The 23,453-nt window shown below is 47.9% G+C and overlaps 1 protein-coding gene across 1 annotated transcript; it reads left to right on the forward strand.

Moving 5' to 3' along the window:
* Positions 1-20,766: 20,766 nt before the first annotated feature.
* Positions 20,767-21,296, forward strand: N7446_010577 (uncharacterized protein; the record flags this gene model as incomplete). The annotated part of the gene is made up of 2 exons (XM_058519320.1): positions 20,767-20,769; positions 20,817-21,296. 2 exons carry the CDS (start codon positions 20,767-20,769, stop codon positions 21,294-21,296), a joined length of 483 nt encoding a protein of 160 aa, XP_058368158.1.
* Between the last annotated feature and the right edge of the window lie 2,157 nt (positions 21,297-23,453).

The following is a 23,453-nucleotide window of genomic DNA, read 5'->3' on the forward strand; positions in this document are numbered from 1 at the left end:
GAGATTCCCATTCCTGCAAAGTAGACGATGGGACAAATTTTAGGCCGGATGTTTCGTACGCAAGAGTGCGTGAGATATCAAGTGGCTGAAGGTTTTGTAGATCTACGTTTCGAGTTTGGGTTGTCGCGCGGAGCAAAGGAGGGATCCGCCGCCCGGCTACTAGAGACTCTCGATGCCATGCTTTGCTGATGGAGTGGTAGGCTGCGATCAATGTCTCTGCATTGAAAGTCTCATCTTGCAGGTGAAAGGATTCTTCCGCATCATCGCTATCAGAGCCGAAAGTTGCGGGCTCGAGTTCATCGACATCGTGGTGAAATGAGTCAGCGGCGCCGTTTGCGGACTTCCATAATTTTGCATCAGCCTGGCAGTCTTCCTTCGACTTCCGCAACAATTCGATGTTTCTTGCAAAAGCTCGGATGTGAACTGGGAGGGTTGGTTCAACGGCCGTCCATACTTGAATCCAGGTGTCCCGTTGTGTCGCATACCGTCGGAAGATATTTACCAAGTGAGCCCAGGGAACAAAGAGCCCCAATAATATCTCGGACATGTCATTTATAATCGCGGTCGTTTTCGGGTGCCCTCCCGGAACGGCATCTTCCGCGGCCTGGAATTCGGTCAGTTGTCCACTGAAGGTCACAGTGGCCACCTGGGATGGGGAGCGGGCCAGGCGCTGCACATGCGTTGTATATCTAGGGTGGTTTGGGTCGAAGTCTGCATCATCTGCAATAGCATCGCGTAAATTCTTAGTCTTTACAAGCATGCAGTATTCAAATAATGCAAGGGGGGCCAGGTGCGGTCCGCGCCACTTATAATTATCAAAGATGCTTACAGGGGCGGTGTCGCCAGTCTCGTATGTGCAAGGTTCTTCTGCCATGGAGTCGGAAGAGCGACTGCTGTCAAGGCTTTCTGACTGGATTATTGATCGGACGTAACGCCTTAACCACCAGAGGTTGATGCGGGTAAAACTGTAGTTGACCGTGTAATAGGTGGGTAGTTGGAGCAACACGCTCGCGACTTGGACGCCGCTGATCTCCCGGTCATGAGAGAGCGCGTTAAAGCAGCGTAGTGCAAAATTCCTCATGCCCCTTTCTCGAAGTCGTAGGTCTGTTGCGGTTGGTGGTTCTGCTACCCGTGCCTTCTCAATGGAATGCCTCAATAGAGCCGCCTTAGCTACTACCTGCCACGGGGAGACATCATCTTTCGTGGCATAATTCGTGATGTAGTAGATCAGAGACAAAGACTTGGAAATCGTTGGAATCCAAGAGATGTCTTGATTAGAACGGACACAACTTGCGATGGCCGGGTTCCACGGATTTATCCAAGCATGATTTCGTGCGAGGTGAATCAGTCCAAACTCATCTATGTAAGAGGTAGGAACGAGGTCTCGAGGCATGCCGAATCGACAGGCATTCTTGCCCGATCCCGTCTTCCGGTATTTGAAGCATGTAGCAAGATGGTTTTTGGAATGGACTTGCATTTTACGAGCAACGCAATTGCTATCACTAGATAGTCGGAGATGAAAGTCGTCATCGGATTCATTCTCTGTGGCCGAAGGTGACATGTTGGGGGCATTCACTTCAGGGTCGTGCGGAATACTCTCATCAACGCCTTGAGTAATGACTGACTCTAAGTAGCGAATCATGCGAGCCGCAAAGTCGCTATCCTGGAGCAGGCGATCCCGTAAGGTAGTGAAAGCCAGGTTTCCTCGCGCCCATGCTAATCCGTGGAGATGTAACATGCCTCGACCATTCGTCTCGACAACAGCGAAATGGTTCGAGAGATTGCCAAGGACACCGATCCGGTCAGTATTAGTAGCGAAAAGGCCGTCCAGAACGGCTTTACAGACTTGATGGAAAAACTCAGCGACTGCCACCGGATTAGAGGTAACGGCGGCCTCACGGATAGCGGCATTTGCCGCAGCCAAGTTGTTCCCAGAGTACTCTACGCCGGCCAGGATCAGGACCAAAGGATTACGTAGGTCAGAGGGGTTGATAGTGATCCAGAAAGCTGGCATACCGTACCGTGTAATCAGTCCTCGAATTTTAGAACGCATTCTTAGTTTCTGGGCGAAGGATCCCGGGACTTGCATCCCGACAGTCTCGATATCCCGCAGCAGTCGTCGGATGACCGGATCCTCAATCTTCTGGCCGCTTTCGATGGTCTTCGCTGCATTCTGGAGTTGGGTCACTGTTAGAGAGGCGATGTCGTCCACTGCCGACTGCCAGTTCTGCCGTTTAATGATGAATGCGTTCCCTAGCGAGGACTTTCGGAGTTGGATCACATCATACAGCAGGTACATGAACGTTTTGTGGCGTGCGAACCTACAGGAATAAGGAGAGACAAAGATCAGTATCTATAGAATTTTTTTTTTTTTTTTTCCAAAGAAAGCCACGCACCTTCTACTGTGGTGACGCAAAGCCCACTCGGCAAACGCTCCAATTGACACCGGGACAGTTCGTTCATCGAGATGGCCCCCAATGCCTCTCGGAAACAAGGTTGGAAACGCGGCAGTAAAGTAACGAGGGTCCGTCCAGTGATTTACCAGGGTGGTTTGGCCACGGATTGTGTAAGAAATTAATGGTATCTTTCGATGACCAAGGGGCCGTGTGCCTCTTGCACGTTCTCTGGCTGAGGTACTCTCACTCGATGGGGCCGGTTGGTTCGTAAGGACGGTGAACAATGCGTCCAAAACGCGGCGATCCAGGTCTTGACGTTCTCCGTTTATGTCCGTGGCGACAGAGCCGGTATTGAAAGGGCTACCGCCACTCGCGTCGAATGCACTATCCTGGGCAGCCTGAAGATCGTTCTCGTAGTTCCCTGTCTGTAGATTTACCGTGTAACCTTCGCGCTCGTGGTGATCCGGCTCGTCGAGATAGATGATGGTATCCCGCAGGTCCGGCGGGATAAAGTCATCGCCCCAGTCATCGATCATGGGACGGTTAATTATGGTGTTACGGTAGAGGTGGTTATGTTGGACAAGGTACTCCAAGGCTGCCAGAACCTTCGCCTTCCGCACGAGTAGGAATTGAATCAGGTCCGAATCTACGGGAGGTCGACGACCCAACCAGAACACCTTGATCAGACTATGTAATGTCAACTCCGGGCTCGGTAGGATCTCGAGAAGTGGTTCTGGGTCCTGTGGGATGACAATGAAATGGCCACGGAGAGCACGGTAGTTTATTGGCGAGGAGCGGCCACCTGGTCGCAGTTTCAAAACGACACCGAGAGGATGGCACTTTGCAATGAGACATTCTTCTGTCAGAGTGAGGCCTTCCAGAGCAGACGGATAGTCCTGGCACCGAGTCACATTCACAAGGTTCTTCGCAGAGAACTTGGGGATCATATTTCGATTGAGCGAAGCATGGCACGACGAGCACAGATTCCAAGTGTTACCATGTCGGCCGCAGGGATCAAGACTCCCCAACAGTGACAGCAGCAAAGGATCCTCATTATGTGCGCGGTAGATATCTGTGTCGGAGACAAGTTCCCCGCACGAACAACAGACGCATCTCTTCGCAGCCGCAGAAATCTCATCCTCGTATCTGGCTATGGATGCTCGTATATGCGAACAGGAGATATCCGGGGGAAAAGCATCGGAGGCGACGGCACGAGCCTCTAGCTCAGCACGCAGGAAACCTACCGCTCGATTTAAATCGGCCAGCGACCTCTCCAAATCTACCGTTCTCTCCCTGTTGATCGTGGCCTGTAAAGGATTCGGATAGCATCTTGTCTCTATATTGATGGGAGATGCCTGTGAGATCCGTGGCGACTGTGGGGAGGACACCGGCAAAGGACCTGCAGGAAGTAGCACTCTCTGGGATCCCGGCCCGGTTCTCGAATATAATGGCACAGGGACGGGCCGAAGCGCAGCGTTTAGAATATCGAACGATGGAGGCGGAGCCATCGGCGCTTGCGGAACTGGTGCCAGAGGCCGCAAACGGGATCTCCTTTCTGGCAAGTATGCTACAGTATCATGTACAGAATTGTCATTAACAGGACTTGGTATGCGGAGAGCTGGTGCTAGAGGCCTCAAAGGAGATGCCCTTGCGGGCAAGGATGCTCTAGGATCACGAACAGGATGTGGCGTGTGTGGAACTGGGGCCAGAGGCCTTAGAGTAACCTCCTGCAGGCAAAAACGTTCCAGGCTCTCGAACGGGCTGCAGTGTGTGCTGAACAGGGTCAACAATGCAGCAGATAAGAAGGACGGACCACTCCCAGTACCTGGTACGATGTTACCGTCCTCCGTGTAGCTGCCTGGCGGCAGCGATTACACGTCCTATGATACAACGACCGGCAGGGGCGTGCACATGTAGAGCACGAAAAATGTAGCGTCGAAAAGGCAGGAACAGTAGGGGAAGTTAGAGGCGGAGGTGGCCCAGTTAAAATATTACTCGTGCCTACAGTAGCTGAAAGCTGTCGGGCTCTGACCGCCCGTTGAGAAGCCGTCCTGCGGCAATTGTCGCAGGACCGAAACTGTGTAGAGCGCCATGGTCTGGCGCAACCAGAGCAGAAAGAACGTTGCGCAGGAAGAGATGTCATTAGAGAAGAGATGGCTTGAAACCAGCAAACGGCATCCGTTCCAAGGCGCACTAGGAGAGGAGCGACAGGAAAAAGTTGGGGCCAGCGAGAAAGATCCGTGTTGATCATTCATATAGTAGAAGTCGAACACGTCACCGTGCGCATGAGTGCATAATAGTACTACTGCAGGATGCTCAGGACAAACAAGGGTGGAATCATAATAGAAAGGCGAGAAGGCCGGAACACCGACTCCAAGACGAGCGGGAACACCGGGATCCCTAGACACGGAGAAAAAGCAACAGAGGCCGAATACGAATTCGGGAAGCACAAAGCCTAAGGAGGAAGGAAAGGAAAGTAGGTGAGCAGCAATCAGAAGAGAGCGCGGAGAGACAGAGCAGCAATCGGAGGAGAGCCTGGAGAGTCGCAGCAGCAAACGAGAAGGAGCGTATTGGCAGTCAATAGGAGCATTCCTTGGCACGAGAAAGCACCAATTAGCAACGAAAAAAACGAAGAGTTTGGCAGTGAGAGGCCAGCAAAGGTTGGCGGGCAGCTCGCGCAGGGTTGTAAACCCTTTCACTACGTTCCTTCGTTTCAGGGCACGAAGAGTTTGGCAGTGAGAGGCCAGCAAAGGTTGGCGGGCAGCTCGCGCAGGGTTGTAAACCCTTTCACTACGTTCCTTCGTTTCAGGGCAGGCCAGCAAAGGTTGGCGGGCAGCTCGCGCAGGGTTGTAAACCCTTTCACTACGTTCCTTCGTTTCAGGGCACGAAGAGTTTGGCAGTGAGAGGCCAGCAAAGGTTGGCGGGCAGCTCGCGCAGGGTTGTAAACCCTTTCACTACGTTCCTTCGTTTCAGGGCAGGTTGGCGGGCAGCTCGCGCAGGGTTGTAAACCCTTTCACTACGTTCCTTCGTTTCAGGGCAACGAAAAAAACGAAGAGTTTGGCAGTGAGAGGCCAGCAAAGGTTGGCGGGCAGCTCGCGCAGGGTTGTAAACCCTTTCACTACGTTCCTTCGTTTCAGGGCAGAGGCCAGCAAAGGTTGGCGGGCAGCTCGCGCAGGGTTGTAAACCCTTTCACTACGTTCCTTCGTTTCAGGGCAGGCCAGCAAAGGTTGGCGGGCAGCTCGCGCAGGGTTGTAAACCCTTTCACTACGTTCCTTCGTTTCAGGGCAGAAGCGCAGCAAAGTTTTGCGGGCAGGTCGCGCAGGGTAGTAGCCGTGTCACAGGACCGCCCCCCACCCTCGCGGGTAGGGGGTGTCCCACAGCCATAATGCAATTAACCTCCATAATGCAAATTCCTAACCTTTTCAACTTTTACGCGTATTTCTACCCACCAAAAATGCCTAAAAAAGCTCGTGATGAAGAGGATCTGCTAGCTAAGGCATTATATGCTTATACTACGCGAAAATTTTCATCTCTACGTAAGGCTGCGGACCATTATCGCGTGTCTTATTCGAAGCTTCGCGGTCGCAAAAACGGACAGACATCTCTATCCGATCGCCCTACCACCAATAATGCATTGAATTCGAATCAGGAAAATGCATTAATTAGCTGGATCGAAGTGCTAAATTCTTGCTATACACCTCCAACTGCAAAAGATATTGAAATTGCCGCAAATCGCCTGTTGAAAATAGCGGGTTCGGAGAGAGTTGTTAGTTCAATGTATAGCTATCGGCTTATACGGCGTCTACCTCCACACATCAAGCTTATTACCCAAAAATCAAAGGAGTCTTTACGAATTCAAGCTGAGGACCCTGGAGTTATTAGCCATTGGTATGATAGGCTTGAGTGTCTCTACCGTGAGCATGGTTTTGAACCTCATGAGATCTATAATTGGGATGAAACCGGCTTCCAAAATGGCGAAGGACTTAACCAACACGTCGTCTCTACGCGCCAAACTGCTAGTATTGCTACTGGAGATCGAGGTGAAACTATTACTGGCATTGAATGTATTGCCGCTGATGGCTGGGTGATGTTTCCGTGGTTTCTAGTCAAAGGTAGCGTCCACATGGAAGACTGGTATAGTAATATGTCAACCTCTTCTTCGGCGTACAAAATTATCCACTTAACGTCTAGTGGCTGGACGGATAGTGAGACTGCTTACCGATGGCTATGCTCATTTCATGAAGCCACAAAAAACCGCGTACGACGTGGGCGACCGAGGCTTTTGCTAATGGATAATCATACGTCTCATACAACTATCGAATTTCTCGATTTTTGTAAGGAAAACCTGATTATTCCTTGGTATTTTGTACCTCACACGACTCATATATGTCAGCCCCTTGATGCTGAGGCTTTTTTAAGCCTAAAACATAAGTTTAAAATGGCGAATACTAAGGTTGTGGCGTGGGGTGGAAGCAACGAAAAACGCGATTTTTTCCGCAATATTGACGCCGTCCGACGCCACGCCTTAAAGTCCAAAACTATCCAAACCTCGTTTAAATCTACTGGTATCTGGCCACTAGATCCGACACAAGTTTTGGGTAATTTAGGGCAGTATTCGGACGAAGAGACCTTACGTATGTACGACGAGCCGTCACCCACCCGCGAATTCCCAAGTTCAGCGACCAATTCTCCGCCCAATTCTTATGCGCGTATTGAAAAATTGGAGAAGACAGTTTTCCCGCTACTTGATAACCCGAATCCTGATTTACATAAAATTCGGAAGCATCTACGGCGCGCAATTGATGCCGGAAAATCGTCTCTATACAATGCGGAACTTGCTGAGATGAGTCTTGCGCGCGCCCTTAGCCATAAAACGCCTGGGAAAAAACCTACAAAAAGCAAGCGATGGGTGAAGGGTGCTACAAAGAGTCCCCTTTCATCGATTTCAGGCAATAGGCTAGTACAGCGAAGGTGTGAGAAAGAAGATGAGTCGAAGCTTCGTGCTTGGCGGAAAGACGCAGAGAAAATGGCGGCCGATTTGGCGGCTAAGGAATTGGAGGAAACACTTGAAAATGAGGAGGTTGATACATTATTGGCTAATGAGGCTATTGATGGGCTTTATTTCATGGATTCTGGACCTTATACGTCTAAAAAGTGAGCTAGAAGTTGAAGAAATTGAAAATTTGCATTATGGCTGTTAATTGCATTATGGCTGTGGGTAGACCTCGAAAGGATCCGTTCTGATCTGTATCCGGATCCGCCCCGATCCGCCTTTGGGGCGGATCCGGATCTAGTTCTTCGATCCGCGGGGCGGTTCTATAAATCTTTGATCCGCCCTGTACGGGGCGGATTGATCCGCCGGATTAACAAAAAGGACAAACATAAGAAACCCTGTGATATGCATATTTTATGTAGATTTGGGCTGTATTTTTAAGTATTTGGCTTACAGATTAATCAAAAAAGTATACTAATGAAATAGAAATTGATTTGGAACTCTCTAATTCTATTAAATCTAGGGCTTTAAGTACTCCCATTCACCATCATCCCGCTTTGAACGCTTTGGAACCCGCCCTGATGTACGCCTCTGAGTACCACTTGCATCCTGCAGATTTGAATTATCAGGTAGCGGGATCTCATCCTCTTGGACTTCTTCATCCTCGTCTCCGAGTTCAATCAGAGGTGTATCTCTGATATCTCTAAGAGGTCTTTTACCAAGCGCAACCCTGCTCGGGCCCTGCGATGGTTGAGCCTTAGCTGAGAAATCTTCTTCAGTATCACTGATTAGATCAAACATATCATCATCTAGCCTTTCGCTCTTCCTTTTCTCCTTCACTGCTTGTATCTCCTGTGCTGTAAGATACTCCTCTATCAAAGTATGCTGATCACTTTCAATGTCAAACCTCGATGTACATAAATACATCATAAGATCCTGGATAGTTGTCGGTTTAAGAGACCCTCGGCGGTAATGACAGATATCACGAGCAGTATTGAAGAGTCGTTCAACACCAGAACCAGTCGCAGGAATAGAAAGAACATCGCGTGCAAGGCTCGCAAGAACTGGGAACTCATACTGATTACACTTCCAAAAGACACATGGATTAATCTTGCGAGTACCTAGTAAAGGATTAGTAAGAGATAATAAAAGGTATTTAGTAATGATTCACTTACTACTTCCAAGATATTGTGTAAGCTCATCGTCTTGGTTGATCTCACACCCCTGGGCTTTCTGCCTGTCACCTATCTGATCAACTATAGAGAACTGCTCTATAGAAGAAACTCCATGCAACGCTGGCCGAGTTTCAAAGTAACGCTTCTTGTATGGCTCAAGGTATTTTTCAAGACTCTCGCGGTATTGTTTGCGATAAGGCCCATTCCAGTCCTTCCCAGAGAAGTATTCAAGCTTGTTCTGGGGTGCCATGATAGTCGCAATCGCATAGAGATCACCATAGGCCTTGTCGGTCTCGGCATAATAGTCTCTTAGCTTCTGTGTTGCATATTCGAGAGCGGTTCGCATTATTATCTGCCATCTTGCTTTCTTTCGTCTAAGCTGGTCCCTAGACCTCTCGAGATGATCGAATAGCTGATTGTAGATACTAAAGACTATATGGATAGTGACATCCTTAGTCTTTGAGAGAACACTTGTGAAGTTGAAGAAGGGTTGTGTGATAGAAAGAAGATAGTCAATCTGCTTCCATTCGTCCTTAGTGAGCACAAGGTCAGAGAGGCCACACTCAGAGCAATACTTGTCGCAGATAGTCTGTAGTCTTTTGGCACGCTGGAGCATCAGAAATGTAGAATTCCACCGGGTTTTAACGTCCTGCATCAGAACAAGCTTTGGTTCTTTGGACTGGAGCTCGAGGAATTGCTCTCTACGCTGAGGGCTTCTATTAACCCAGACTGCTAGTCGCCGAACCTAGGTTGATATTAGTATAATATTAGCTAAGAAAGAAGGGGGGGGGGATTTCTTACCTTATTAAGGGTAAGCACGATATCTTTCTTCTCTCCATGAGCTTTACCCCGGGACTCAGAATCTGTCCATTCCATTTCTTCTCGGTCATTCTTTGGGGCTGCTTCCATCCTGCCGAGAAGCTCGTTTAAACTGAGTTGAATAACATGTGCCATACACGGGATTCGAACAATAGGGGTACCATCTGGTAACACGAGTGAATCAAGAGCTTTCATGATACTATCATGGAGCGTCGTGTTATTTGATGCATTGTCAGTGGTCATTGTTAAAACCCGATCTTCGATGTGATGTTTTTTTAAAAGATCCAAGAGGACAACACTAAGGTCGGCCCCTTTATGGCTTCCATGAAGTGGCTCAAATCCAAGCAAGATCTCACGGTAATGCCAGTCTATATCGATAAAATATCCGGTAATGGCCATAAAGGCTTGGCGGAAGGGCGAGGTCCAGCAGTCTAATGCAATAGAAAGCTTCGCACCTGACGGAAGCATCTGTAGAAGGCCTTTTTGGCGTTCTATCACTTTCGCCTGGATCTTCTGTCGTACTAGATATGCAGACAAAACCCGAGGCGGAGATGAGGCGAGACTAGCCAGTTTGACTAGTTTATGAAACCGAGGATGTTCAACAAACTGAAATGGTAGTCGTAACTCAGTAATTAGAGATATCACACACTCATCAAACTCCTCGAGGGTAAATTTCTCTGGCTGAGGGCCATTAAGTACCTAAGATAAACAAGTTAATTGTAGGTTCAAGGAGGAGTAGGCATAATAAAAATAAGTTCTAACATACCCCTGATTGAAGAAGCTTTCGAATATCCTGTGAGGGTTTCGATCTCCGGCAATTAACACCCTCCCGGACATGCTTATTTAGGGAGGATGTCCCACGATTTCCGACCGCGGGGTGGATGATAACCTGGCTGCATACTTTGCACATGACCTTAGGTGACCCATTTTGAATCATAGCAACCTGATAGAAGTGTTTCCAACAGTCCGCTTGGCGTCGTTTCTCGAAGATATTCCTTTTCATCTGACTTCCATACTCTGTCATCAACCACCACCCACAGAATTCATCATTCATCTCCTCAGTCCAGAGTATAAAGTGCTTCTGGTTTGTCGTAGGCCCAACACGTTCTAGAGTCGGTGGAACAGGAGGTACTATTAATGGTCGAGCGGAATCGCCGTCAGGTGTAAGGGTGGATGTCTGCTGAGATAGAGCACTAGGGGTAAAATATATTGCTCCGTCAGAAGGAATATCTGAAAGGTTATCTAGAGGATTATCCTCAAAGATAGAGGAAGGGTAGGTATCCGAGAACTGAGAGGCTTGACTTTGTGACATAGTGAATAAGTATCACTACTAACTTTAGTAAAGAGAAAGAAGGAGACTTACAGGGAGGAAAGAAGCGAGAAAGAAGGGAAATTAAAAGACGCGACCAGGAGCGCGAGCTGAACGACATTGTAGATATATCAATTCTAATATGGGCTAGGCGACCTACAGCCCTACTATATGATTGGCTTTAAGAGCAAAACGAGCCCACAATAGAACGGATCTTAACGGATTGATCCTGATCCGCCCTGGGAAAATCCTGACTGATCCGCCCCGCCCCGCCCTCCTAAAACCTTTTAGTATGTTTGAATTTGCCTGACTCTTTAATCCAAAGTATGCTATGTAGGCTACAGAGATAGGTATTTCGGTAGGAATCACTTATTAAAAACAAAGGAAGAAATGAAGTACCTTAGTTTATCAGCTAACTAATCATAAGGATATAATGATTTTAGAAGGCTTTGCTTTAAAATAGTTCAAGAAAGTTCCGAAAAAGTGTGACATGATACTTGGGTGAGAATATATATTTCCCATGTCATTACAACACCTCAACTTTACTTTAATAATTGGCTAACAACCAAGGTCGGAAATGATGTTACGACTTCTATTATTCAAATTCCATAGGTAAAATGATTTACATACGGTTTCAAAACATGAAATTTCAACCAAAAAATCACTAAATCTTAGGAGTTATGAATGCATTGACCAGAACAAGTGTATATTACAGTATTTTATTTAGATAAGTCATCATTTATATCCGCCAAAACAGGAAAGTCTTGGCGAGTTTATGCAAATCAGGATCGAAACGGATTGATCCTAATCCGCCTTGCGTAGAACCGCGGTGCGGATCCGGATCAAAGAATTCGATCCGGAAATCCGGCGGATCAGGATCAGGATTCAAAAGTTGGATCCGGATCCGCCCCATTTCGAGGTCTAGCTGTGGGACACCCCCTACCCGGACGGTTGGGGGTCGTCCCGTGACACGGCTATACCCTTCACTTAGACCTCGCCAAACGCGGGTTTGGGGCGGGTTGTCGCTTTCTCCTACCCGCCCACGGGTAACCCGCGCGGGTTTTGGCCTTCATGAACCCGCCCGTGGGTTCTTGGCGGGTACCCGTGGGTTACCCATATAACCCACCAAAATGCATAATAAGTGAACAAAAGTGTATTAGTCAGTAGTGGTAATATTGGTAATTTAATTTTGTCACAACTTTATATGGGAGATACCGTCTCATGAAATGCCTCACCACCTCAATAATATATAATATATATATGTACAGGCAATTGTCCAGCCAGAGCGCGCTCTCCGAACACTCTTGCATCCCAGCGTTGGCACTAAGAACATCCATCGACCCTTATTGATATCAAGCCTCTCGAGGACACTTTTAAACTATAATATCCAGAAAAATGATTGACCAGCCAGTGAAGAAGCATCCTCGCCATCGTTTTACTGTCGCACGGGTTTTGGGTACCCGTGGGTTTAGGGTACCCGCGGGTTGACGCGACCCACTATCTCATACGAAAAACCACCGCGACGCGTTGGAAAAAAAATCACTCTGATCCCACGAAAATTCCAATTCTTGGAACTCCAACGAGGTTGAGCTGTGAACATCGAATCTCCAAAAGCCATGTCCTCGCGGTCAATTCATCGGTCTTTGAGCCCCTTGCTCTCCATTGAGCCATCATCGGATGTTTCCATGGACTCGGACTTCCAGTCCTCGGTACGATACTCTCAAAATCGCAGATTAATTCAACAACTCAGAGACGCAAGCACATACTAACCAGTTAGCCTTTCACTGGCTCCCGACGTAGCGTCGATACTCCCGCTCAACAACCTCCAACGATACTTCGACGCGTCGGACCGGACCGCAGAAAGAACTGGATATTGTACGAGCCTGAACATTCCAGCAGTTTTTTGACTTGGTGGCAAAAAACAGAATATGGTCAAGTGCTGAATGGCGACGGACGGTCTAAAATAAAGTGGTCGATGGAGTCACATTACGCTGAAGTTTGGAAGCATTTCGACCAAGTTGCGGGCATTGAAACTGGCATTCCCAAAGTGATCTGTAGGGCTTGCTTGACCCTACTTGATCATCCACAGCACAAAAAGCACGGCACAAGCGCAATGGGAAAGCACCAGAGATCCAAGTCCTGTCGAAAGGGCCAGAAAAGAACATGCCATCAAGCTCTCGTGTCAAACTCAATCCAGAAAGCCTTCTTGGGAGTACCATCCGGTCCGAACAAGTTCACCACATCGCAGTTCGAGGAGCGGCTGCTGAGGACCATTGCTTGTCTTCGTCTGCCCTTCCAGACCGTTGAAAACCCTGAATTTCAAGCACTCCTCAAGTTCACCCACCTCGGACCGGGAGAGCTGGAAATGCCTTCAGCAAAAACCTTGCGGCGACGCCTGCGTGACGCTGTAAGAGGACAACAGGAATCACAGTTGCGAGATCTACCCGAAGACGCCAAAGTTTCACTTGCATTAGATTGTTGGACTAGTCCCTTCCAGCAAGCATTCATGGCAATTACAGTCTACTTCATCGATAGAGATTGGAACTACCGCGAGCTGCTTCTTGGGTTTGAGCCTTTGCATGGACCTCACACGGGAGTCAATTTGAGCGACGTGCTCCTCCAGCTGCTCAGAGAAAGACAGCTATTGGATCGTATCTTCAGCGTTACCACGGATAATGCAACAAATAATGAAACCCTCATCCGAGCGCTGCAAGAATCACTCATTTCTAGTGGCGCCATCGGCTCGAGAGAATCCATTGTCCGTGTTCCATGCATGGCCCATGTGATTCAGCTTTGCCTCAAGCAGCTGTTGGGGCATATCAGAGCTGCTCCCAAGAATAAAGAAGTGAGAAGTTTTTGGTCCGATTCACAAGCTCTTTGTCTCAGGGACTCAGTGGACCATGGCGAGGTGGCGCATACTCTAGCAAAGGCGAGTCCGTTGATTTCGGACCAGTCATATTTGGACATTGCTGACGGTGTCTCTTCCACAGATTCGGTCCCTTGCAGTTTTTGTCAACGCCAGCCCCCAGCGGCGAGATGCATTCCTGTGCCTCCAATCTGGTGGAATGCGACTTTTCCCGTTGCATGATGTTCAGACCCGCTGGAATTCCACCTTCTTGATGCTTCGACGAGCGCGCCGACTAAGGAATACCATCGACAAATACTGCCGAGACCATGACTATTCACAATTTAAAATCACTGACATTGAATGGCGGCAAATTGACTATCTTGTTCACTTGACGAAGCCGTTCTTTCAGTTCACCATGGCCCTGATGAAGACAAAAGACGTGACAATTCACAGCGTCTTCCTCGTGTACAGGAAGCTACTGGAACACATTGAACGCTCAAATCGAAAATTGAGAAAAAGACGACCCCCTGGAAGAAGGACATGTATGGAGCGCTGCTTGTCGCGAAGCAGAAGCTGAGAGAATACTACGAAAAGACGTATCGTGATCACGGCTTCCTCTATGGCACGGGGACCCTACTTGCTCCCCAATACAAGCTTTGCGCTTTTGACGACGCAGAGTACTCGCAGTGCCACAGTGAAACTTCCAAAAAATACTGTGAATACCTCAGGACATGTTTCTCGCAATATCAGCAACGGAATCCTGAGATGCTCTTCCGTACCGTGCATCGCCCTTCCTTGCAAGCCTCGGAGTTAGATCGGCTTCTTGGGCCGTCACAAGACGCACAAGTCAACGAAGGGTTCGAGCATGACGAGGTCGATCGATATCTTCGCGAGGGTAAGTATTATCGGGCCGCTGAAGCTTGATGACAGACTAATTCCTCGTAGCAACTGTCTCAATTCCGCCCCGCGCATATTGGAAGGAGAACGAGCGTAAATTTCCAGTCCTGTCGCGACTGGCTCGCGATTTGCTCTCGGTCCCTGCTACGGGCGCAGGAGTGGAAAGGCTATTCAACAGCGCACGGGATATCTGCCATTACCGCCGCGGATCCCTCAACGAGGCAACCATTCAAGACTTGATGATGTATATGTGCTCGGAAAGATTCACTTTGGAGAGCCGGCAATTGAGTCTTCTGGAAAGTCCAGCAGTTGAGAGGGAGGGCCAGGAAGCCCTCGAAGAAGATGAGGCGTTAAAGGAGACTGAAGACGATATTGCTCCTATCAGCGATGTCGAGGAGAACGATCCAATTGAGGATTCCGAAACAGGTCTCGCCGTCGAAGGGGTAAGTGGAGTAGAAAGCACAGCCTCAGAAGAACCTCCAGCCCATGATCAAGTGCAAGATGCGGCGATGGCTGAAGTGGCCGAAGATGAGGACGACGATGGAGATTTGCTCCCACCTCCAGTCACACGCCTCGGCGGTAGGTCCCACAAGAGATCATCCGGTAGGGTAACAGTACCTTCAAGCCGGCTGCAGGGTTACGAGCTGTATTAGTCTATGAATTAAGCTTAATCTGTTTTATTCCTCAAATTTATGTACTCCAAGAGTTTAGACCATACTTATACCAGAGCCATACCTTAGTATAAATCAAAGATACGGCATTATTTTATGCTAGCTGACAAATCACTCTTTTTTGGCTATCGCGGGTTATATGGGTACCCATTTGGGTCGCGGGTCGGGTTCTCAAAATGAAGACCCGCCCACGGGTCTGCTGACTAAGACCCGACCCGTCCCGTGGGGCGGGTTTTCGTGGGCGGGTTTGGGTTGTGGGCGGGTTTTGGCGAGGTCTACCTTCACTCCGTTCCTTCGTTTCAGGGCATTGGGCCCGCGTCTATTGGTCTGACGAATGTACGGTTGAACGTGGTATTGGCCAGCGTCAAGAATGGACTTTTACGCGTCCGAAGGATCAGCTATTTCAGCATTGGAAAGAGGGCCATCAGGTTCAAATGGTTCCAGCGCGAGGGAAGCAAATTAAGCAGATGTTTTGGGCTGCTTTTTCCGGTCTTCCGCGTCGATCAGGCCTTATTCCACTATTCGGAGATCCCTTATCTCGGAGAGGTGGCGTTTCTTCGCGTACGATCGAAGAGCTTTATCGGCGCGTCTTATAGCATTGATTCTAATGCTATTTTTCAGCAAGATAACGCGCCTGTTCACACGGCATATATCGTACGGGATGCTTTAAGTGAGCTTCAATGCGATATCATGGAATGGCCACCTTACTCGCCTGATTTAAACCCAATTGAGAACCTCTGGGCGCTACTCAAAGCCGAAATTCTTAAGCGTCATCCTGAGCTTATGCAGCTTCCTAATAACGTATCTACGCTAGAATTGCTACTAGAAGCTGCGCAGGAAGCATGGGAAAGTTTAGATATTGATCTATTTAAGCATCTATGGGAGACAATGCCTCACAGGGTAGCTGATGTCATTAAGTATAATGGGTGGCATACTAGCTATTAAATTGAATTCAATTTTGGAGGTTTCTGCTGGCAGTATTAAAAAAGTGGGTCCTGGCCCGAAGTACTCGAGGTCAAATACTAATGTTACACCACTGTATGTCTACGGAGGTTAATAGGGATCACGAGTGCAATAACCCAGAATCCAATATAATTGGGCAATCTGTATACCGCCTCCTTTTCCGCCCGTATTTTATATCCTGTTCGCCCTACCTTAATTAGGTTAGCCACTATGGCGAGGAACAGACTTACAGTGACTGGACATAAGTTTCTACACTGTCTGGCCCCATCCCCTGATTATATAATATACTGCCAGTCAAAAACCTCCATGAATTCATACTATGGAATCTAATACGGTGTATACCGCCTCTGGCTCCCAATAATAGCTTCCATCCGCTGCGGAATCGTCTCAAGGAAATGCTCCCATCCTAGGTTTGCGTCGCTTACTATTTTTAGCATGGTTCTATACTACGCGCTTTAGGTAGGCGGTATAAATCAATAGAGACGGTGAGCTGGCCGGGGTGTAGAAACTTATGTCCAGTCACTGTAGTTCTAGGTCGGAATAACGTAATCCACGGGCGAGTGAAACACACGGGCGTGTGAAATACCCCAAAACTCCATACTAAATGCGATAAATAACAACTTCATATCTCCAAAAATATAGCTCTTTCGGATAGCATATAAAGCTCGTATAACCTAAATAGCATTTGTGACCTAGTGGTGCAGCATAGAAAGTTTAAGAAATAGGAGATATATATATATTGATGTCTCAATATCAAAACTACGCTGTATTTTATGGTAAAGTGTCGAAATAATGGTCTGACTAGCTCAAAATCTAGATATATTATTGCTCTTGCTTGGAAAACTGTTGTTTCAAATTTTAACAAGAATAAACCGCTAGTGGTTGAGATATAGAGGAATCAAAATATGGCATTCAATATGGTATTTTGCGGTGTTTCACTCGCCCGTAGATTACGTTACTAAATCTCCGACTCAGTAGTTACGCTAGTGTAGTGTGTATATAAGACCGTATGACCAGGTAGCCGGCAATCCTTTCTATTGATTTTAACACAGTATAATTCCTACTATTTTGGGCTCGTATGAATAACCTCTATTTTTACCATGCCACGCCCTCCAATTAACCTAGAGTCTTATAGGGAGGAGATTACTCTCTTATATTCTCAGAATACACCTATTGCCAATATCCAGACCATCATACAAAGCTACGGCGTCAATATCTCACTTCGCACGCTCAAAACTCGCCTTTCTTCCTGGGGCCTGCGACGCGAACTACCCAGCCAAAATGAAGCTTTGCACGCTCGCCTTCTCACGCTAGTTACCGAAGCCGGTTTATCTCCTAAAGAGACACTCGAAGTGCTACAAAAGGAGGGATTCCAGGTCTCTGAACCTACACTTAAAAGGTTACGAAAACAGCTTGGAATTCAGCTTCGTACAGACTGCCCGCTTCAGAGGCAGCAGCAGCGGCTCGAAATCGAGGTTATCTTGACCGAGGAGCTTGGGATTGGCGATGCCGAAGGTTATGGGCGTCGCGTTCTCTATCACCACCTTCGCCGTCATGGTTTTCTTTTCCCACAGCACCGAGTATTCGAAGTCTACCGCTCCCTTCGCCCTGACTCACTCCTCCGCCGATCATACGATCTCCAGCGCTCCCGCGGCGAGTATTGGTGCCCTGGGCCGAATTTCGTGTGGCATGTGGATGGTTATATGAAGCTAGCGCAGTTCGGAGTTGAGGTTTATGCCGCTATTGATGGGTACTCTCGGTATATTCTCTGGATATACGTGGGAATTAGTTCTCGTACAGCAGTGAGCGTTCTCTCTCAGTTTCTTGACACCATCGCCGACCTCTGCTACCAACCGGAGATTATTCGGTCTGACCTCGGCTCGGAGACATCCCTAATTGGGGATGCACAATGGGCGCTGCGGCAGGTTTTCGATCCAGAGGCTGCCCATGGAGACTGTTTCTGGCTAGGACGAAGCACAGATAACCAGAGAATAGAGGCTTGGTGGGCGCAGTTATCTAAGTCATGTACTTTCCTCTATTACCAGTATTTCCGGGAGCTCCAGGAACAAGGTAAGTTATCCTGCCCACTATCCGCTGCTGCCGCTAATCCTCTATAGGTCTCTTCTCCGGCTCTATCCCTGAGCAAGTCGCCCTTCTTGCGGTCTATATGCCTACACTCCGCCGGGTTATTAGCGAGTACGCTAAGACCTGGAATATTCATAATATCCGAAAGCAAAAGTCACGGCCGAACGCTGTTACCGGGAAGCCCTTTATGAATTATTTTAATGCATCTAAGCCCGATTACCAGCGTGCAGTTGATCCTATGCTGCTTCGCGAGCTACAGGAGGACGTCCGGGACTGGGATAAAGATGAATATTTACCCCTTGACGTCCTGGCTTGGTGCCACCAGCAGCTTCAGGAGATTGGAGCCGAGCTTTATGGGCCTGGGAATGACTTCAATCCTGAGGACCCCCGTCTCGTGCGCCAGTGGAAGTTAGTCATCCTTACCGTGCAGAATATCTCGAACTCCGCCGCCGTGCCCTTCTCCATGACCAATTGGATGAGTATCCAGTGCTCCGCCTCACTACAAAACCCCTCGGCGCGTGGGATTGGGAGCCTGGAGAGGCACAGGAAAGCTAATTTTCAGCGCCGCTATACAGCATCTCGGCCCAATATCCAAACACAGGCCGATCAGCGAGTACCATAGCGCTCTTAGGATTTTAGGATAGCCAATTAGTATCTAGGAAGAAGGGGATCGACGGAGGTAATTCGATATATAAACTTTCTTACGTATATATGTCTCAACGCCAAAACACGAGGTTATCACGGCGCTATACTTCCGGCTCTATCCGGATTACCATACGAAACTAATAGGGGAAGGCGCCGACGCTAAATAAGCCTATCCGTGGATTCGTTGTGGTAAGATATCCATGCCTCAGTTCGTCATAAAGTTTTAACTGAGTACTAATTTTACTAGGGGATTTCGTTCTGTTCCAAGCTGACTCGGCTCCCTCCTATGTTCACATTATTTTTGTACCTGATATTCTTCCTCGAAAAACATCCTATTTGTGTTTTTATGGCGCACTACCGCGATACTCAGTCCCACGATACTGGGGAAGATGTTTTTACTTATCCTCCTGTCTCCACTGCCCAGATTACTTCCCCTACGTATAGCACGAGAACTCCTATACAGAATTTATCCTCTTCGGCTAGGGCGACCCTTTACGAGAGAAGCCTAATTACCCCTGAACCACGCTTCCAGGCCTTATCGGGGACGACAAATGAGATCCGGCAGCGCCAGATCCAACAGCGATCGATTCAGCGCCAATTTATTGGTGGGAGAAGCTCCGGAGGTGGCCGCCTCGGCCGAGGGCGACTTCAAGTCCCTACAGCGCCAGCGACAGTCTCATTAATCGTCCACTGCTATCTCTATTGGTGCTTAGCATCGGGAAAGCCAGATAGGCTTGAAAAGCTAAGTATGGAGAGATCCCGCAGCTAAGAGAGATATACTAACTTGTCTCGTTATGAGTAGCTACAGTTACTCCAATCCTTACGCCGGGTACTATTAGTAGCTTCGTCGATTTCATCGAAAACGAGCTTCTAGTAGAGCTCGACCCTGAGGATTACACACGTGAGGAGGGAGATACATTTCGATTTGCAACTGCAGTTAAAAATAAAAAGGAGCCTTGGTTCCTAGGCATGCGGGAAGATCATGAACAGCTTCCTCACAGACTTCTGTACGAAATTTACCAAGATCAAGGATAGTTATGAGGTCTTCCTGATTATCAAGAGGAAAAGACCGGAACCGGTGACGATAAAGCTTGAAGCTGAAGCTCCTGTGGCAGCAGGAGCTCCAGCGCCATCTCCTCCGCCGTCAGAGGCATCTATCCCATCATCTCTCCCATCACTAGGAGCAATTATCAGGTCATTATCACCGCAGAGAGCTGTGGAGGCCACTCCGCCACCAGCACCACCGGCACCGCTGCCGCAGCGGCGAAAGCGAGCTCGTGTGCCGCCAGGGATCTCTCCACCACGTACCCGGCGGAGATACCAGCTGCGAGAGTCGGATATGGAGAGAATGACTGAGTCAGGGCCTGTTTCGGAGATCTGGAGGGCAAGCAGGGGGTAATTAGCATAAGACAGAGATGGCGGAGTGGAAGGACTTGGAGAGTATATGTCATTTCGCGTTATTTTTCGATTTTGAGACTCAATCAACTTCAATTTGCGTGTCTTGACTAGTCAGAAAGAGGAGACAGGTGCTTGTTTAGCGAAAACATGTTATTTGGAAGAATTCAGCTTGTTTTAGTGCCTTATAGGCAGGGAAGGGTAGGAAGACGAGTTGGCCGACGTTAGGTCTATTTGTGAGCGCTGGATAGACTAAAGCCTAATTGGGCATAGACGACGTTACTTCGTATTACGCTAGGTTTAATAAGGCTAGACTGGTACCAGCATAACTATTCTCACTACCTCTTAAGTCGGCCAAGCGGGAATTCTGCCCGACAAAAGCCACCATTTGTCATTCTTGCACTCGTGATCCCTATTAACCTCCGTAGTATGTCCCGACACTAGTTTTCATTATTATATAAAATCGTTCAGGCAGGCCCTATTATTTATTATATCTGTTCGAACCATTCTCAACTACATCCAAATACTTTGTTTATCCAGACTAAACTAGTATTGTTCTCATAACAAATCATGGTATGTATATTTGCCGTCGTTTTGTTCACCTAGACTGACCAGCATAGTTCTTCCCTGTTTTTCTGACGTATCTGTTAATATGTCTACAACCGCTTGTCACCCTGGCTGCCCCCCAGTTGTCCCCGGACCCAATCAACATCAACCCAATCACGACTCCATGGCGTGAGACCTTTGGTCGTCCATCGAGCTTCGATTTCCACTGGAGCTTCAGTACAGCCGCCGTCGGCGATGTTCAGAACCCAACCACACGAACCCAATCAGGGGCCGAAATAAACGTCTTCGGCGCAACCTTGCATGCGAATGCCGACCAGAGAGTCATCCATATCCACGTGGAACCCACAGCAACCTATTCAACGGTCATTTTTAATGTCTACCACAATGGAAATATAGTTACCCGTTACAATACGCTGGGGCAGGCATCCACCAGTGACATAAACTCGGGCTCGACAGGACAGTTCGCTATGATCCCGCTTCCTGATGACGCCCAGACGATTACAATTTATTGGCGTGTGGACCAAGATTTGTAACTAGTGACTCCGCGTTCCGCGAGTGTGGGTAAACATGCCCATACCACACCCATACCACACCGACGAACAACAATAAAAGCAGGAGGGGAACGCTAAGACTCGTTTCTTAGAGATTTGGAAAGAAGGTGGGGGTGGAAGAGTTAAGGAAAGACATTTCAGCTCTCTCGGCGCGTGTGGCCACCAAGGTTCCTGTCAATGGAAATAATTAGACTTGATTCCACAGGAGATAATTAGAAATAATCAGTGCGTGCTGGGTTTATACGCGTCCTCGCTTCCCCTCCTTGTGTGGGAGTTCGCTTCTCCATTGATGATGGAAAGACCTTGGTCTAAGGAAGTCGTAGGTGTCACAGGACGCCCCCAGCCTTCTCTGGTAGGGGGTATCCCACAGCCAAAGAGCAATTAACCGCCATAATGCTAAGTTTCAATTTCTTCAACATCTGGCTCATTTTTTAGACGTATAAGGTCCAGGATCCATAAAATAAAGCCCATCAGTAGCTTCACTAGCCAATAATATATTATCATCCCCATTTTTCAAGCGTTTTTTCCAATTCCTTAGCCGCTAAATCAGCCACCATTTTCATTGCGTCCTTTCGCCAAGCACGAAACTCTGACTCATCTTCTTTCTCACATCTACGCTGTACTAGACTATTGGCTGAAATTGATGAAAGAGGGCACTTTGTAGCTCCCTTTACCCATCGTTTGCTTGCTGGCATTTTCCCAGACATTTTATGGCTAAGGGCGCGCATAAGGCTCATCCCCGCAAGTTCCACGTTATATAGAGACGATTTTCCGGCATCAATTGCGCCGACGCAACTCAATGTGTTGACTGGCGGCATTCAGAGCGAATTGACCGAAACCTTGCAACTGGCAAGTTCAACAAGCGGGTCAGTCGCTTCTTCGTATTACATGCATGATACCGTTACTGCTCTGCAAGGAATTCATAGCTATTTGTCCCTGGTTGATCATTGGATGCAATAAGTCTATTGCAGTTTCCTCTGCTGGGCGAGCAAATGTCGGAGTATTCGGTGGAGCAGCTCTCGGTGGACAGAGCGTTTTTCAATCAGTTCTCCAGAAGTTCATCATAATGGAGCCCGTGATTCTCCGCGCTTTGAAGCTAGGTTCTCTCCGGAATATAACCTGGGTTGCAAATCGAGTACTGTACACAGACCCCTTTCCGGGGGACTTTCAATTTAGTCAGGCCTATCTACTCCAAATACTTTCAATACTTACCATGATTTCATGTGTTAACATACCATGTACCAATCCCTCCAAAACGAAAGCATGTAAACAGACTGAGGACATTCTTATTACTATATAATCACAAATCAAGAGTACTGAAAGCATAACTTTATCGTAAATCGGTCCTAACGTTTAAAAGAAACAACGTAGAAAGTGCACCGAGGGAAATTTACACATAAGAGGTAAAGATAGGTTATCATTCATCGCCTCCAGTAACTCGTACTCACAATATGTGTGTGTGTGTGTCATTTACCCTGACTCCTCGCAATAAAAGCTGGGTTATAAGCCACAGCCCACTGCATTCGGGTACGGATTCGTATTTCGGTCTAGTTGGGTAAACTAACTCGCGAGTGGTGAGGGTAAATGAAATCATCCATCCACCCATCCGAGTGTGAAACTAGTCAGATGCCAATTGGTTGGACAATGATTTCAACTGATTGTATGCTTACGTGCGTATGTGGGTACGTGCAACTTCGCTTAAGCAAGGTCCCGTGCTGTTTATACACCTCAAAGCTAAAGTTGAATTTGTACTCTCACTAGTCCCAGCGACTTAACCAGCTCATAGCGGTCTTTTGACGCCCCAACCTTCCCGGCGAAATGACCAACGGGAGTAAAATGTCTAATGATCTCTGTACTTTACACTGTCGCTCTATATATTATATGCCAAATTGGAAATACTTCTCACTCAAATTCACTGGTGGACACTGGAGGCTTTGATCCCCAAATAACGTAAATTTAAACCCCATATACCAATTTCGCTTGGTATAGACCTATAATAGACAGGGGAAACGCTCATATCAAATGCCGGGTTATTAAGAGTCAACCAATTTAAATATCTATTAACATAAAGGTGGTGTTTCTCGGCACTCCAGATATGTGACTTCCGTCGAATGAGACTAGAGATTTGGGGCGGGACTC

This window comes from Penicillium canescens, assembly GCF_028828765.1.
Source record: "Penicillium canescens strain IBT 15451 chromosome Unknown utg000007l_segment0_segment0, whole genome shotgun sequence".
In the NCBI taxonomy this organism is placed as follows: Eukaryota; Fungi; Ascomycota; class Eurotiomycetes; order Eurotiales; family Aspergillaceae; genus Penicillium; species Penicillium canescens.